The sequence below is a fragment of the Cheilinus undulatus genome, linkage group 3, assembly GCF_018320785.1.
Source record: "Cheilinus undulatus linkage group 3, ASM1832078v1, whole genome shotgun sequence".
In the NCBI taxonomy this organism is placed as follows: domain Eukaryota; kingdom Metazoa; phylum Chordata; class Actinopteri; order Labriformes; family Labridae; genus Cheilinus; species Cheilinus undulatus.
In genome coordinates this window covers 12,470,052-12,486,075 of record NC_054867.1, presented here as the reverse complement: position 1 = coordinate 12,486,075, position 16,024 = coordinate 12,470,052, and the positions used below count along the sequence as shown (strand labels likewise).

Genomic DNA, 16,024 nt, shown 5'->3' with positions numbered 1-16,024 from the left:
TGGTATTCAGTCTCTCTGAAAAACAGTCCTTCAATTCCTCCATTTAATCTCTCAGGTCAAGAGTGAAACTCCTCCCACATAGTTTAATGAAAACATTTTTTTCTCTTATCAAATTTAGTTCAAATCAAAGGTCTCTGAAGGACAGACTCCATTTACTGGAGGACCTTGCGCACCCCTTTTTCACAAAATACATAAAAATTCACTGACATCGCCATCCGTAGCCACCTGTTCACTGATAGATCTGCTCGATCATTTTCTTTGTGAATGTCAGGAATCATTGGTGTTACACATGTGCAAAGAAAAATAAACTTAAGTTTAAAGGGGCAATGTAGTTTGCAACATAAGTTTACATAATCCATTAATATCATAAAAATACATAAATACATACATGTTATACATAACTCCCATGGATTTTATCATGACACACAGTGGCATGGTATGTGTAGTGGCACCAGTGCCTACATCTTATAAACTCAGCTGATGGAACAAGTGACCTCAGGTATATGTTAGATTTGGCCCTCCTGGCAGAAGTAAACCTCCTCCCTGTTGGAAGAAGTTTAAACCCTACATGCAGAGGGTGCTGAGGGTCTCCAGAATGGCTGTTGCCTTCTGAGTGGTCTTTGCATGAAAAACACAGCCAAGATCATTCAAGTTGGCACCAACAATCTTTCTGCAAAGTTTGCAGAAACTCTGCAAAAATTTCTACAAATATTTCCCAGCCAGTTTTCGTTAACCTCACTGAGATTACCAAACCAACAGATCATTGCAAGGTTAAAATGGACTCAATAAAATATGAGTAAAACACTTTTAAAAACAGATTTATCAACACAAAATTCTTTCAACTTTATTGAAAAGAATAGTCTCTGATTGGCTGTTCGTTCCGTGGCTAGTTTGAAATTCTTTACTGAAAGCTATCCTTTAATTTCACTATGGAAATATACATCACTCCATTTTTAAGTATAGCCACTCTGAGATACATTAATCTGGGACAGCTCCCATGGAAAGTGTTCTGTTACTGCAGTTAGTTCTCAAAGTTTGTCTGTGTAAATTTTGATCACATGTTGTGGTCCCTTTACAGGAAGTTAGTGACAGGAAGTCAGGTTAAGGAAGTAACATGAGAAAAATAATGAGATGCACATTCTCGAGAGAGAACAGCTATCATCCTACTGTCTGCTTTCATCAGCAAACATCTGCTTACATCTTATGCCATACGCAGCATTGTCGGTATGTAATGTTATTTTACATCCTTATGTTTAATTCCAATTAATTATTTGCCATACAAAAGGTTGTTTTGTGTAGTTTGATGTAAAAATACGATGATGTGTTGCTCAGTTGATTTGATGACTTACCGCAGCTACTATTTTAGTTTAGGCTGATTTAATTTGTAATGCATCTTTTGTTTATTGTCCAATACATACAGAAATGTGAGCTAGTTGTAAAAGGAGCAATGTTATTCATGATAAAAGTATGTTTACAATACATGTCCAAGAAACTTACAGCATACTTATTGCTGATTATGCCCTTTTTTGTTCTTAGTTTCACCCTTTTTCTAGTCAATAAACCTGCGGACAAACTGATGACTGTCTCCAGAGTTTTGATGAACAGAAGGTGTTTAACTGACTGCCAAGCTATATTCTGCAAGTATATCGAGGGCAGTACAGAAAGTGTTTGGGAAGGGCAGAACTCTTGGAGGGTGATTGGAGGAATGTTCTGTCTGTCACATTCATGACAAGCCAATCAGCGCAACATGACAAAATGATGTTATATGCATGTGCTTCTCTTGAGCTGATGGGTTACCACTGTAGACTTTTAACAGCGGAGGTCTTTGGTGAATAAAATTGATGTCTTCTCTGCCCAGACAAGCTTTCGGTGTGGCTCTTTGTACTTGTTTAAAAAGAAATGTGGTCCAGTTCCAACTAAACTGCCACTTTCCTACAGCTACATCCAAGCTGATAGCTACCGCGGCAGCAGCCATGGAATACACCAGCAAATCCCACCTGTAACATCGCAAACCCATGTTGAAGTCGACCAGGAGAAGAGCCAAAAAAACATCTTTTCCGTAATGTAAGGCTTTCAGTGATGTCCTCTGCCCTTGTTTTGCTGTAGAAATGTCATCCAGTTTTCACAAAACTGAGCTTCCACTAGCAGCCATTGTACATAATCAATACAATACAATACAAGAACTTTATTCATCCCCGAAGGGAAATTCAATATCAAATATCAAATCACTCACACAACTAACCTTTTCCCCTCGTAACTCTCACCAACTCATACTGAAACAGGTTGGCAGAGGGTGAAACATCTGTCCAATCATGGAAAGCTTTCAGTGTTGTTTTTATTCTTCATTTCATGCAGAAACGTGGTCAAGTTCTGGTAAAACTTACACAGTTCTAAAGCTATATCAGAGCTAACCACCGCACCCGAGGCAGCCATTGCAAACGTCTTCAAGTACAACTAAACCTCTCTCGTAGCTACCACCTCTTTCTCCTTAAATCAGGGGTGTCCAAACTATGGCCCGGGGGCCAAATGTAGCCCACAGTCCACTTTTGATTGGTCACAGCAAATTCTAGAAATAAAATGAAATATTAGATGATGAAGCTTGAGCTCAACTGTATTGTACTTTTTTGTTTCAGCACTGGGCAGCACTTCCGTGTTGATTCTCCAAACAAACATTTTGACAAGAGGATATGTTGATTAACAATGTCCTGATGGATTACTGCAGGAAATAGCAGCACCAATAGCATTTCAGGGGGGGAGTCAGTGGTAGCCAGGGCCAAACAGGGCCCTTTGAAATCTGATTGGCTCGTCCAACTCCTGAAAATGACCGTATGTTTGCCTTGTCAGCCATTAGCAAACCACTTAAGTGTAGGAATATGAAAGCGACCCAACCAATCTTATGTATTTCTATTTGTGGCTCACGGTGGAGAAAGTTTGGACACCCCTGCCTTAAATGATGCTGATTGGTCCACACAGTGTTCACAAATGTTGTGGACTGGAGCTTTTCAAGATGGATTTGCCTGATGACAGAGATGGAACCTGGTATGTTTGGAAGATGGCGTCAGGTACATTTTTGACCTCATGGTGGTACTGGGGAACAACTTAGGAGGTAAAAGCATGGCGACAAATCTTCCTTATGGGAACCAGACATGCCTGGGCTAAGTTTAATAGCATATATCTTTAAAATGCAAATATTTCATTAAAAAACACATTTGGAAACCACAAGGTGGCTCGTGAGGAAAAGTCAGGGGATCATTAATGTAATCAGGATTCATCCTCTTGGGTCTTAACTATCTTAGACAGAAAGTGTGGCATTGCCATTCCTGCAGGCATAGTGTGTGGCATAGCACAAAGTTTTTCCTTTTTTACTCTCCCCACACCTCCAGAGCATATGGTAATGATGATGTGTCAGAGTGTTGAAGTGATGAATTGCCTTCAGGGTTTACAGAGGCAAACAGAAGTGAAAACAGTGTGATCTCAGAAGTTTTGAGTTCACTGACCATCTGTAATGATCGGAGGCAACCTTAATTACTCAGGCTCATCTCCAGTGTAATCAAAATTCAAGGAGCAGGTTTATAATCAAGTGCAATTAATCTGCTAATATCCCCCCAGTGTTGGAATAATGGGGACTCTAACCGGGCTCATCTGCTGTGACTGCTCCTCTGCTGTTTGCTGGGTGGCTTACTCACAGCAGGAAATGCTGAATGCTTTTTGACAGGTATTTTTCAGCATTCATATCACCAAAGTCAATTTGTATAAACTACTGTCATCTCCCATAAGGGCTGCTCCTGCAACACGCATTTCTCCCGGCTAAACAGGTTTCCAATCTTCAGTGAAATAGTGCATGTAAATTACCCTATCCCATTTTCCAAACAATATCGATTGTGACAGAAAGGCACAGGATCATATACAGGAACATTTGTATATCAGCTGCAGAAAACAAGCTTTTAACATATGATGATGGAAAGGAAGCGAGAGGCAGGGTGTCGAATAAAACCCATAGCCCCTTTCACAGGAATAATAAGTGGATAACAGCGCGGTGTGTTTATGCTGAGAAGACACAGGGGTGTGTTTCCTTGCAGGCCATCAACCTGAACCTACAGTGAGAGCAGCAGCCCCCCTGTGCACACCGATTGGCTGGGGGCTTCTGTACCATTTCATTTCACAGTGTGAAATAAATGGGTAATAGGAGAGTGAAAAGTGTATCTGGCAGAGCGAAGGAACGCTCTGCTTTTCATTACGCTTCAAAGTCAATTTCTGTGCTTAAAATTTCATATCAATTAGCACATTCATGTGCTAAAATACAAATACACTGACATTATACACTGTTAATTTCTTCACTTAAATTATGCAAAGGTTACTGATTATTTTTGTAGAAAGGGAGAGTCGCCAACGGGAGGCAGAGGGAGGCATCAGCATAAATCAGCAGTTAGGTGCACTCTAAGCTCTCCCCACATCCTTGACTGCTGCTGACTTTCAAGCATTCATAATAAATGAAATCTGTCTTTTATAATTTAACAGAAAAAGGAAACATGCCTTGATAGTGATTTACAGAGGAACGAGCTGGTCCAGAGAATTCCATTATATAATGTACTTTTGGTAAAGAGGGAATTTGCTATATTGATACACTGTAGGATATTCCTCTAGCTGTTATTCTTATTGATATTAATCAATGTTTCCCATGTGTTTAATTAAAAACATGCCCATAGGGTCAAAAGTTAATCCAGGTTTCTACAGAAACTTCTGGGAAACCACAGGGAAAATAAAAAATTACAGTAGAGATACTGACACCTCATCTCAAAGGATTCACCGGATTCTTTATTTATAGAAGGAAGTCAATCAAATAATTATGAAATAAAAGATAATGCCTCAAACTACAAAAAAAAAAAAAAAACTAATGAAACTCACACATTGCTTCTGAATTGTGGAATCCCTTTAAAAACAAACTGGACAAAAATGATAGAACCCTTAACTTAATATTCTGTTGCACCACCTTCTGAGGCAGTCATTGCAATCAAGCAATTTCTGTAACTCTCACTGAGACTTCTGCAGCCGTCCACAGGGATTTTGGCCCACTCCTTGTGAGCAAACACCTCCAACTGTCTCAGGTTTAAAGGATGTCTTCTCCAGACGGCATGTTTCAGCTCCTTCTACTGTTCAATAGGATTTCGATCAGGGCTCATAGAAGGCCTTTTCAGAATATGTCCAGTGTTTTGTTCTTAGCCATTCTTGGCTGTTTTTAGTTGTGTGTTTTAGCTCATTATCCTGTTGGAGGACACATAACCTGCGACTGAGACTAAGCTTTCTGACACTGGACAGCACATTTGGCTCCACAATGCCTTGATGGTCTTGAGATTTCACTGTACCCTGCACTGATTCTTCACATCCTGTGCCAGATGCAGCAAAGCAGCCCCAGAACATGTCCGAGCCTCCTCCATGTTCCAAAGTAGCTACAGTGTTCTTTTCTTTGTATGCTTCATTTTTGTGTCTGTGAACATAGAGCTGATGCAACTTTCGAAAAAGCTCCAGCTTTGTCTCATCTGCCCAAAGGGCATTCTCTCAGAAGCTTTGTGGCTTGTTAAGATGCATTATGGCAAATTCCAGTCTGACTGTTTTATGATTTGCTTTCAACAGTGGAGTCTTCCTTGGGTGTCTTTTATTTAGTCCACTTTGGGTCAAACAGCGACGGATGTTGCATTCTGGCACTGATGTACCTTGTCCTTTGAGTTCACCTCTTTTCTCTTTGGAAGTTGTTCTGGGCTCTTTGGTTAACATTCATATTATCCGGCTCTTCAATTTGTCATAAGTTTTCCTCTTGCAGCCACGTCCAGGGATGTTGGCTACAGTCCCGTGGACCAAAAACATCTGCAGCTGTAGTCACAGGAGCATTAAGCTGCTTGGAGATGGTCTTCTAGCCTTTACCTTTAACATGTTTGTTGATAATTTTCTTTCTAATCTCCAAGGACAACTGTCTCCTTAGCTTTCAGTGGTCCATGTTCAGAGTGGTACACACCATGATACCAAACAGCACAGTGACTACTTTTCCCCCTTTAAATAGGTAGACTGACTGACTTCAACTTTGAAAACACCTGTGATGCTGATTACAGGACACACCTTAGTTGAACATGTCCCTATGGTCAAATTATTTCAGTCTTTTCTGGGAGTACCGACAATTTTGTCCAGGTCAGTTTTTGTTTGTGTGTTTAAATTTATTTCAGTGACCACTGTGGGTTTTTCTTTCTTTAACAGAAGGGTACCAACAATTTTGTCAACGTTTCATATTGTGTGGGAAATGGGCGGACATCTGCACTGCAAAGGTCTTTTATTTCCTGGTACCTGTATTTTACTGCCCATCTCTTCAGCATTAACAGCCAAATATAAAGCATGTACTGTTTGTTTACACTGAACATTTTTTCTCTCTTAGGTAGATGCTGAGAGTGAATTCTTAAGCACCATTTTGCCCACAGGGTTTACCTCAACATCTTAGCAATGCTGCTTGTAGGTAAACTCGCCAGATGAAACTGCAGCTTTATAAATGTCCTGAAATATAAAATGCCAAGAATCCAATAATCTGTTTAAATATACATGTAAATCTATACCAAACCTTTTGAAATATGAGGCATGAACTTTTCTCCTTTAGGCCAATAAACTCAGGATCAATAACCCCATAAATCCAGCCAACAAGTAAGGTCAAGTCAGAACAAATAACAATAACACAGATGAACTGTGCAACCTCTGTGAAAAAGGGGTCACAGGGAGGGTATAGTTCAGTGAATATGTCAGCTACTCCCCCAGGAACAAGAGGAGGTGAGAATACCACTCCCTGTGGTAAACAGCTGTCTGCACAGGATAAAGCCACAGCAATTTACACTCAACTCACATCCATTCTCATTGAATGCACCATCTCCTGAGCACACCGGTAATTCAGAGTGCTTTATATTGAGCATCTTAGAGAGGAAAAAAGCAATAAATAGATGATAAATAATGAAACAGGAAAAACAGGAAGACTCTTAAAGGCAGAAAAAAGAATTTCACACCAAAATGCCTACATTTATATGTATGTTATATAGTTAAGTCCTTTCATTAACTCAAATATTTCTATTTTGAAGCCAGAGAAATTCTTGATCTTAAGAGTTTTTCACCATGATGGCAAGAGAGAAGTTAAATTGTAATAGTTGTTTAACATTACGCTGGAACATTCCATACCCAGTATGGTATGGTATTTCTATTAGATCAGAGGTAATACACTCAGTAAACCAACAAACACCATGGTCTGGTCATTGACTTTGTCTGAAAGGATGCTGCGATCAACAGTTCATAGGCCAATAGGTTTAAATTGTGGCCACAATATAGCTATAATGTGTGCACAGAATACTAATTCATGGCCACAAAATACTAACTCATGGCCACGAAGTACTAAATTGTGGCCACAAAATACCAATTTGTGGCCATGAGTTAGTATAACGTGTGCATGAAATACTAATTTGTGGCCACGAAGTAGGTATAATGTTCAAGCGTCCAAGTCATACCTTCGCCGCAAAAGCAACCTGGCTCTCAATATTCTGTTTAAATGCCTCTCGGTAATAATGGTACTTTGCAATGGCAGGCTTTTCCGAATGTCTCTGTAGCTCATTCCCAGCCTAAAAGAAAATTCAATCATACTATCCCTGTCCATCGTGTAGCTTTAGCCCCTCTACTGCCTCTACCTTAGACCTTAGAGAAGATGCGCTCGATTTGCTTACCCAGCTGTCCAGGAATGATATTAATATTATTAATAAGTATTTTGTGCACACATTATACCTACTTTGTTTGCACCAAATTGGTATTTTGTGGCCATGAATTAGTATTTTGTGTGCACGTTATAGATATATTGTGGCCACAATTTAATTTTTTTTGACCATGTCATGTCTGGGGCTCCGGACTTTCTATCTAAAGCTTCAAGAATATCATTTACAGCTTTCATTGCAGCAGTGTTTTTTTAGAACCCTAACTGAAAGGTAGACGGTGTGGAATTGGAAGCCAGGTATTCTTGTACTTCTACACTGACCAAGGTTTCAAACACTTCAGACCTAACAGAGAGATCGGAGATCAGTCTACACTGCGGGATCCCCTAATTTAAACAGGGAGAATACAAAGGCAGATTTCCAGTCCTCAGGGATTTCCATATTTCCATAACTTTAACCAAAATGCTTCTGTTTCCTAAACTCAGCCGAAGCTGAAATGAGGACAAATCTCAGGACTCTGATCAGACAGTCCTGTGCTTTGAATTAGTTTATAACTGAACAAAAACAAGTGTGTTAACAGCACAAATCATGCAATGAACATAATCCACGGATATCTCACTGTCACAACGATATAATCATGAAAACAGTTTAGTGAATGTAATATGAGCACCATCAGGGATTTTTTAAACTACCGCGTGTTAATAATTGGCTGTGGGCTGATTTGATGTTTGTGCTGGGTAAGTATGAATGTGTCCAAGACAATTGAAGTTATTTTGCTCTATTGGGAATGACAATAAGTTAGAGAACCACAGAGGAAATGCAATCCCCAGCCCTGACGATAACAACATCAGGCCTTTAACATAGCATAGACCCTGATAGTACTGGAAGCACAGAGATGGAGAGCAGAGAGTTTATTTCAACACCTGCAAATAGACATTGCAGTTAACATGCGTCTGTCTCTGGCGACGATGGCAGAGTGAAAAAAAACCTGATCTCCATGACTCATCAAAAGAAGGAGAAACTGAAGTGGTTTGAGGCTTCAAAAATCATAGTCCTTCTTTCCCATGATGTTCATGTTTTATTTATGAAATTGAATACTTCAGGTTAGATTTCAAGGAGGAGAATGAAACATGAAGCAGCTCTACACGCTGTCAAAGTGAAAAACATGCATTTGAAAAAGTTGTCCAGCACTTTAATGGTCAGGGTCCCTGCAGTCTGAATTGCAAACGAGACAGTGATGAAATAGGAAGACGGAATAGGAAATACCTTTAACTATGATGCTTCCTGTGCTGCTTGCCACGCCAAACTGGTTTCTTGCCACACAGGTGTAAAGACCTGCGTCAGATTTGGTTGCATTCCATATGCGAAGGTTACCGTTGTCCAGTATTGAGACCCTGTAGACAAAAAAGGCAAGTCATTTCCATATCTGCAGTTTCGGCTTGTACTCTTCAAAGAAGGCTTGTAAAATCACTATTTTCTTACTGTGGCATGCTGTAGCTTTAGCGAAAGATATATGACTAAGACAGCGAGTACATTCCTCAGTGCCTCTAATTAAGCTCTGCTTCTTTGCAAATGACAGAGATGAGAAATAGGATTGCATTTTAAGGGGTGATTAATTCAGTACATAACCTCAAGATATCTAGGACAACAGTGACTCTATGCCCTTTCTACAATGGCCACAAGTGCTTCAAAAAAAGGTCAAAAGGCCTTAAAAAAATATGACATTTTCTAAATAACAAGCGAAAATGGAAATTGTGCCCTTGAAAGTGAGGTACTGTGGGAAATCAAGGGTCGACCAACTCATCAAAGCACATTGAATTTTAATTATCTGAAATGCTCTGCTGAATCTGCAAACTGTAGGTATGAAACAGTGTCAGCCTAATTGTGAGGGCGGTAAAATGATGTGTGGCCAGTAAATTGCTCTGTTCACCTATGAATGAGTCACAGGGAACAGGCTGGCCACAGCAATTTATAGGGGATTTTGAGAAGGATAAAAATGCAGGATTACAAATATTTCCACAGCTGATAAAAAGACGTTAATTCAAAAATGGTGAAAACTATATTCCATCCATCTACTTTCTGCTCTGCTTATCCCTTTTAGGGTCGTGGAGTGCTGGAGCCTTTCCCAGCTGGCACTAGGTGAGAGCCGGGGTACACCCTGGACTGGTCGCCAGTCAATCGCAGGGCTGAAACAGATACTTAGGATTCCCATATGTATGTATGAAAAAAAGGGGTTTCATGATGAGCCCCTTAAATAATTAACAATAAATACCCATTTAGGAAAACCTAATTAAGCTGAGTGCCAGCTTGTTTATATTTGTGCTTTGAATTTGCCTTTTTCCTGATTTCTTATTTTTTAAATAATGATTTCATTCAAAAAGCCATCTAAAACTACTGGGCCCTAATGTAAAAAAGTATTTTTTTTTATCTCTGTTGATATCCATTCATTTTCTATGCCGCTTATCCTGTTCTGGGTCTTGGGGGCTGGAGCCTATCGCAGCTGTCATTCGGCGAGAGGCGGGGTGCCCCCTGGCCAGCCAATCGCAGGGCTGACATACAGAGACAGACAACCAGGCATGCTTACACTCACATATACGTTCAATTTAGAGTTACCAGTTGAGCTAACAAGCATGTCTTTGGTGGTAGGAGGAAGTCGGAGTATCTGAAGAGGGGTCACGCATGCATGGGGAGAACATGCAAAGCTGACCCAGGGAATCATGGATATCATAAAATGCACAAATCAAAAGAGGGATTAGCTGGTGAATTAAGAATTTCAGGAACCCTCAGTCTAAATAGAGAAATGTTAAAACTCTGACTGGGCTCTACATCTTTTTTTAAGTATATAAGGTGTTCAAACTCCTAATAAAACATGATCATGTTAACTGCTATTCAAAACTCATTTGAAGCTGATTAAGTTAGCTAAACATATTCATCTACTTTATTGGAGACAATTTCTCCAATTCCTTGAGTCAGGTAGTGAAATGGTCAAGTCGTCTGATTGGTGAGCCTCAGCTCTATCCAGCATCCCTGTATTCTAAGCAGTTGCAGAGGATAGCTAACTCTGCCTTCAATGATGATTCCCACCCTTTGCACAGTGAATTTCAGTTTTTCCCCTCTGGACGGAGGCTTCTAGTCCCAAGGTGCAGAACAAAGCGGTATAAAAACAGCTTTGTTCCTGCTGAGGAATGAGCTGAACAAGTTGTAGCCTTATTTTGCACACATGTATTTATTTGATCATGCACTTATATATTTATTCCTACAGTTGAATCTTATACTTTGTTTTTACCCTGGCTTATTTGAGATCTTTTGACTTGCTGAGTTTTTAATTTGATCTTAATGGATGGTACTTCAGCCTCTTTTATGCCTATTTCAGCTTTATTGATGGAACCTTGAGACACATTTGCACCATGAGTGAAGTTATCAGAGTTTCTGCCTTTGGAGCTCTTGAGAAAAGCATAGTGCATTAATATGCATTGCCTGGCAATGAGGTTGACTATTTTGTTCTAAGTGTTTTGTTGTGAGAAGTGACCCATCTTGCCACAGATTTTGAAGCGTTTTAGCAGCTATTGTACAAATATTTAACACTTTAAAAGTGTAGTTTAACACTCTGTAGTATGGACTGATATAGACACTTTCAATGTGTGTGTTAATGTGTAGCCCTTTAAAAACTATTTTTAACCAGAGGTAGAATAGCAAAAAAAAAAAAAAACACTAACATATCACAGATTCAAAGTGTCCCAGCACTTTTTTCTTCCATGGGGGCTAGAAATAAATTGGATAGTTTTCAAAAATGTTCCAAAAATATTTAATAATTACAGCATGTGACTGACTGAGCTTAAATCTGTACTAAATATAAATACATATAAATGCAATCAACCAAGGAGGGAGATTTAAATCAAGAATAACTTGAAAGGCTCCAGTTTTGCAACACTATCACCAGTGATGCATTTAAATGGAGGCACTTGTGACGTGAAATGATACACCCCTGTGTAAAAACATGTTCTCTATTTTCCTCTTGTTATTAAATATTTGTACATTTCCCCCCTGTCAGGTCATCTACATTTAATTTTTTCAGTTGGTAGATGTGATAGGAGAAGTGCAGACAGTTGTGTAAGAGAATCGACTTTTATAACTTCATGGTAATGCTGAGTGCAGACTTCTGGGTTCATATCAGGCTGAGAGAAAGTGCTGAATGCAAAGTAGCTAACAATGGCCATCAGTTAGATGAGAGGCCTATCGCTGTGTGGGATGGCCCACAGTTAATGACATCAAAGCCCGAGGCCTATAAATTTGAGGAAAATGGCCCATTAAATGGCACCACAGTTCTACAACTGACCATAACCCTACGCACAGTAAGCACAATTAAAACTACTACAATGCATTAATTATACTGCATAGCTGGCACTCTGAAAGTTATCTTAAGGAAACTGTAAGTAAAGACAATAGTTTCACATTAAAATGAGTGCAGGAATTATCAGTTAACTTTTTTAAAACCAGTGAGTGAAAGCAACAAGGGAAGATGATAACTAGAGCAAGCTCTGACCCACTTCAAGTTAACCAGCACAAAGCTCACTGCAATACCTCAACATAACTAAGTACCTGTATTTGTGAATTGGGCTATGAATAGCCACAATCCCCCTTTCCTCTGGGACAAAACAGCTATCATGTGACTTGTGCACCATGCATCATGTAAGAGGAAGCTCTACAGAGAATGAACAAGTGGTGCTGCACAATAGCTCTTATAGAGAGTTGAATCCTCAGTAACCCTCCTGCAGAGCCAAGACTTCCTAGCTATTCACAGTGTTGTCTTCCCTTTTTGTTAGCTTTATATGAGACAGGAAGGCACTTTTTCTGCACCAAACAGGAGCAGACCAGCTGCCTGTTAAAGTTTCCATCCTTTTACTCGGAAGTTAATGGGAGAAGAGGCACATGTGGTCAAATAGAGTAGAAGTCAAGCGAGGCACAGCGGTTGTAAATAAGAGATGGAGGCTGACTATTAACACATTTCAGTTCTGCTCCTACCTTCCCACTTCTCTGCCGCAGCCCAGACAACATGTCTGCATGATGTGCCCATTATGTGAAAAGTCATTTCCCACCTCCTTCCCAAGTGAAGCCAGCGAAGGGGCAGGTATCAATAATTCACAGGTGAGATGAACACAAGTGAACCTCCTTTCATCCTCGCCTCACACAGGTTTAATGGACACAGCAATAATTCTCCTAAGAGGAGGCAATTATTTGGAACAAGGCGAGATGGCCAAATGCACTCGTGTAATCCTAAAAAACACAGGTGTGTATTTTGGAAGGGATCAAGCCTCTGAGGACAGGGGCTGCTCTGTGTTGATCCTCCCTGCTCTGTGACAAGATGAAAGAGACAAATAACATCAGTCACAAGGCAGCTATCAGGGGCACTGTGAAGTGGAAATCGCAGGAAAAAGCCTCGTCCGGAGTAAAAAACCTGTTTTTTGTTATTTCCTTACATTTCTCTTTGAGATGCTGTTAACGGATGCAGACATTGGCTTTTTGTAAGCTTCTTCACAATCAGGAAGCTGCTTGAAAGCCTTGTTTTGATGTTTCATTCCGACATATTTTGTCTTTGATCTGTTTGATAAATTCTACATTGTGAGAAGAAACTGTCACAATCCAAATAATGAGTCACAAAAAAGGCAAGAAAATGATGTGTTGAAAGCAGCAGCTTTGAACTGGGAGTGGGTCTGGAATGTGAAGCAGGTTTTTAATGTCAGCTGCAGGAGCCTTACGCTCAAGCAGTAAAATCATGTTAGCTCACTTTCTACAAAAACGCTCTATTTTGCTAATAACCTAGGAGAAAAGGAGGGCACTCATAAAAATCAACATACAAACAATGTGCCTGATCACAGATGATTCTGATTTGCACCATTCATGAATACTTAGGCGCTTCATGAGACACCACGGCTGATTGGTAGCATGACTGCAGGGTGGCGGCCTGTATCCGTTGATACTTAATTAACAGGATAAATAGAGCAGGCTTGTGGAAATAGGGGTTAAGATTCTATCAGTGGAATTACTCAGCCATGAGACCACAGGAAGAGAGATCATCACAAGCTTATGGTGATTTTACCAAATAATTAGTCCAGCTAAAACCCACTATAAACAGAGATGATTGCCTCAGCGCACACAGCTTGCTTAACTCACCATTGCAGTAACTTTAAACTCCAGTCTACTGAATGCAAAAAGTAAAAAAGTACTGCAGGGGATGTGTTGTATGTTGTTTGCCCACTGCGTTAAGCTCCCAGATAAAGTGAGGTGGGCTCTGTGTTACTATTTTCAACCCAGACTGACCACCATCGACCTACCTGCAGGTGATGTTTCTAATCATAATTGTATCAAAACGTCAGCGTTGTTAACAGTGCTGCAGGCGAGGGGCTGTAATGCGGCGAGTGTGCCGAGAAAAGAGACGAGGTCACATTATCCTCTGAGCCGGGACAAGGGGTGGGACCTAACTTCAGGTGTTGATCTATGCTCTTGACTGCTTTAAAAACCCTGAAGTGTAAAGGGGGGAAGGACTGTCTGAGATAAATTGAAAGGCTGTCTCTCCTTAGGTTCCCCACAGTGTGCTATGCTGGAGAGAAATGGCCTTGTCAGCGGCATAAATCAAGTCCAGCTGTGCAATGTAGACCCAGGACGCAAAAACCTGCAGAGCGTAATGCAACTGTGGTACAACTTCTCCAATGTATGCTTTAATGCAGCATCATGGCTTCCAAATGCGTACGCTTTTTTCTGGTTAAGTCGTCAATATCAAGGTTAACTGTGAATAAGAGGCCACAGGTACGCTTCTGAGAATCTATTTCTCCTCTCTCAGTCACAAGAGTTTGGCTTCTACTAATAAAACGTGGGCATCTGGGTGTTTAATTTTGACAACGTAATACAAGCTCTGCTGTTCCAATGATTCTTGCCTTATCATTTAAATCATGAGCTACAGTACAGTAGTGTGGCGGAATCAACCAAACTGAACTCTATAATCCAGTGATGATCTAGCCTCATGGTTCTCAAATGGTGTGGCAAGGCAGGGCCAAGTCTTGGTGTTCATAGGTATTTTTTCAAATAAAACCTAACTATACAATAACTTCAGTTCAGTCAGCACCACTTTGTCAAGAAATACACAATTTGTGGTTAAAATTTTTCTTTCATAAATTTGCACTTATTGCTGTTACTCATATGTGGTTGTTCTTGCATTTCCCCGTCCTTCCACAAGCCTATGAGGAAAGCATCAAGCAGAAACAGCACACATTCCTGCCTTTCCTGTGCCTATAAGGAAAGCCTGAGGCACTGAGAGAAGCAGCAACAAACCAGAGCAGGTCAGGCACCAATTTTTGCAAAAGAATGACACGATGAACATACAAGCTAAATAAAAGAGGAGTTGGGGTGGAGGAAGGTTGCAGAAAGTGGTATAAAGAGGAAGAAATAAAATGTAGCTAGGCTAGAGCAGTTCAAATATGGTAGGACGAGTGTGATTAGCCAATAGCTTGCTTAGAAGCAAATCTACTGGCCATCAGCTAATGAGGGCTTGCTTGATATCAGCTGATCTAAATCACTTGGCAGCATTTGACTTTGTGTCCTGTCTGGACTAACCCTATATACTTGACAAAATGTTTTAAAGAAGCTATTTTGTACAGACATAGACTTGGTGTGCCTTGAAATTCTGACTTGATTTTAGGTGTGCCTTAGGCTTGTGGTACCCAAAGTGGGGTCAGGACCTGGAGGGTCGTGAGACACCAATGAGGGGATGTTGCATGCTCTCAAAAATAACAAAGAGAAATTTAACATGATCAAAAGAGGTAAACTTGGGCGCGCAGATGGCCTAGTGGTCTAAGGAGTGACCCATGTATGCGTGCGGCCACGGTTTGAATCCAGCCTATGGTCCTTGTCTCTCCCCACTCTTGTGCCATTTACAACTTTATCCACTGTCCTCCTCTGTCGAATAAATGCACTAAAAAGCCAAGAAATAGATCTTTAAAAAAGTGGTACATTTGGTCTATTATTGTAAAAGTCTTGATAAAATGAGTTTAATTTAAATGAAAAACCTAGTTATTAAGTAAAATGCTTACTTAGATATAAGTAAAATGTACAAAAACTAGCTAAAATGAATTTTTTTACACAATGCTTTGCACAACATCCCATGCCAGGGAAGGTGGGGGGTCTCCAGTCACTAACGCTGTTATTTTGGGCGTCACGGGACGAAAAGTTTGGGAACCCCTGCCTTAGGCAAACAAAGGTTGAACATCACTGGTCTAGCAATCTGGAATCATGGGCAAATGCCACAAGGC

At 40.3% G+C, this 16,024-nt stretch overlaps 1 protein-coding gene across 1 annotated transcript in view; it reads right to left on the bottom strand.

Moving 5' to 3' along the window:
- LOC121507462 (contactin-4-like) overlaps positions 1-16,024 on the bottom strand; it is a 268,675-nt gene that overhangs the window by 31,147 nt on the left and 221,504 nt on the right. The window contains exon 12 of the mRNA XM_041783800.1: positions 8,988-9,115. Coding sequence (XP_041639734.1) covers positions 8,988-9,115 — 128 coding nt within the window. The remainder of the gene's footprint in view (positions 1-8,987; positions 9,116-16,024) is intronic.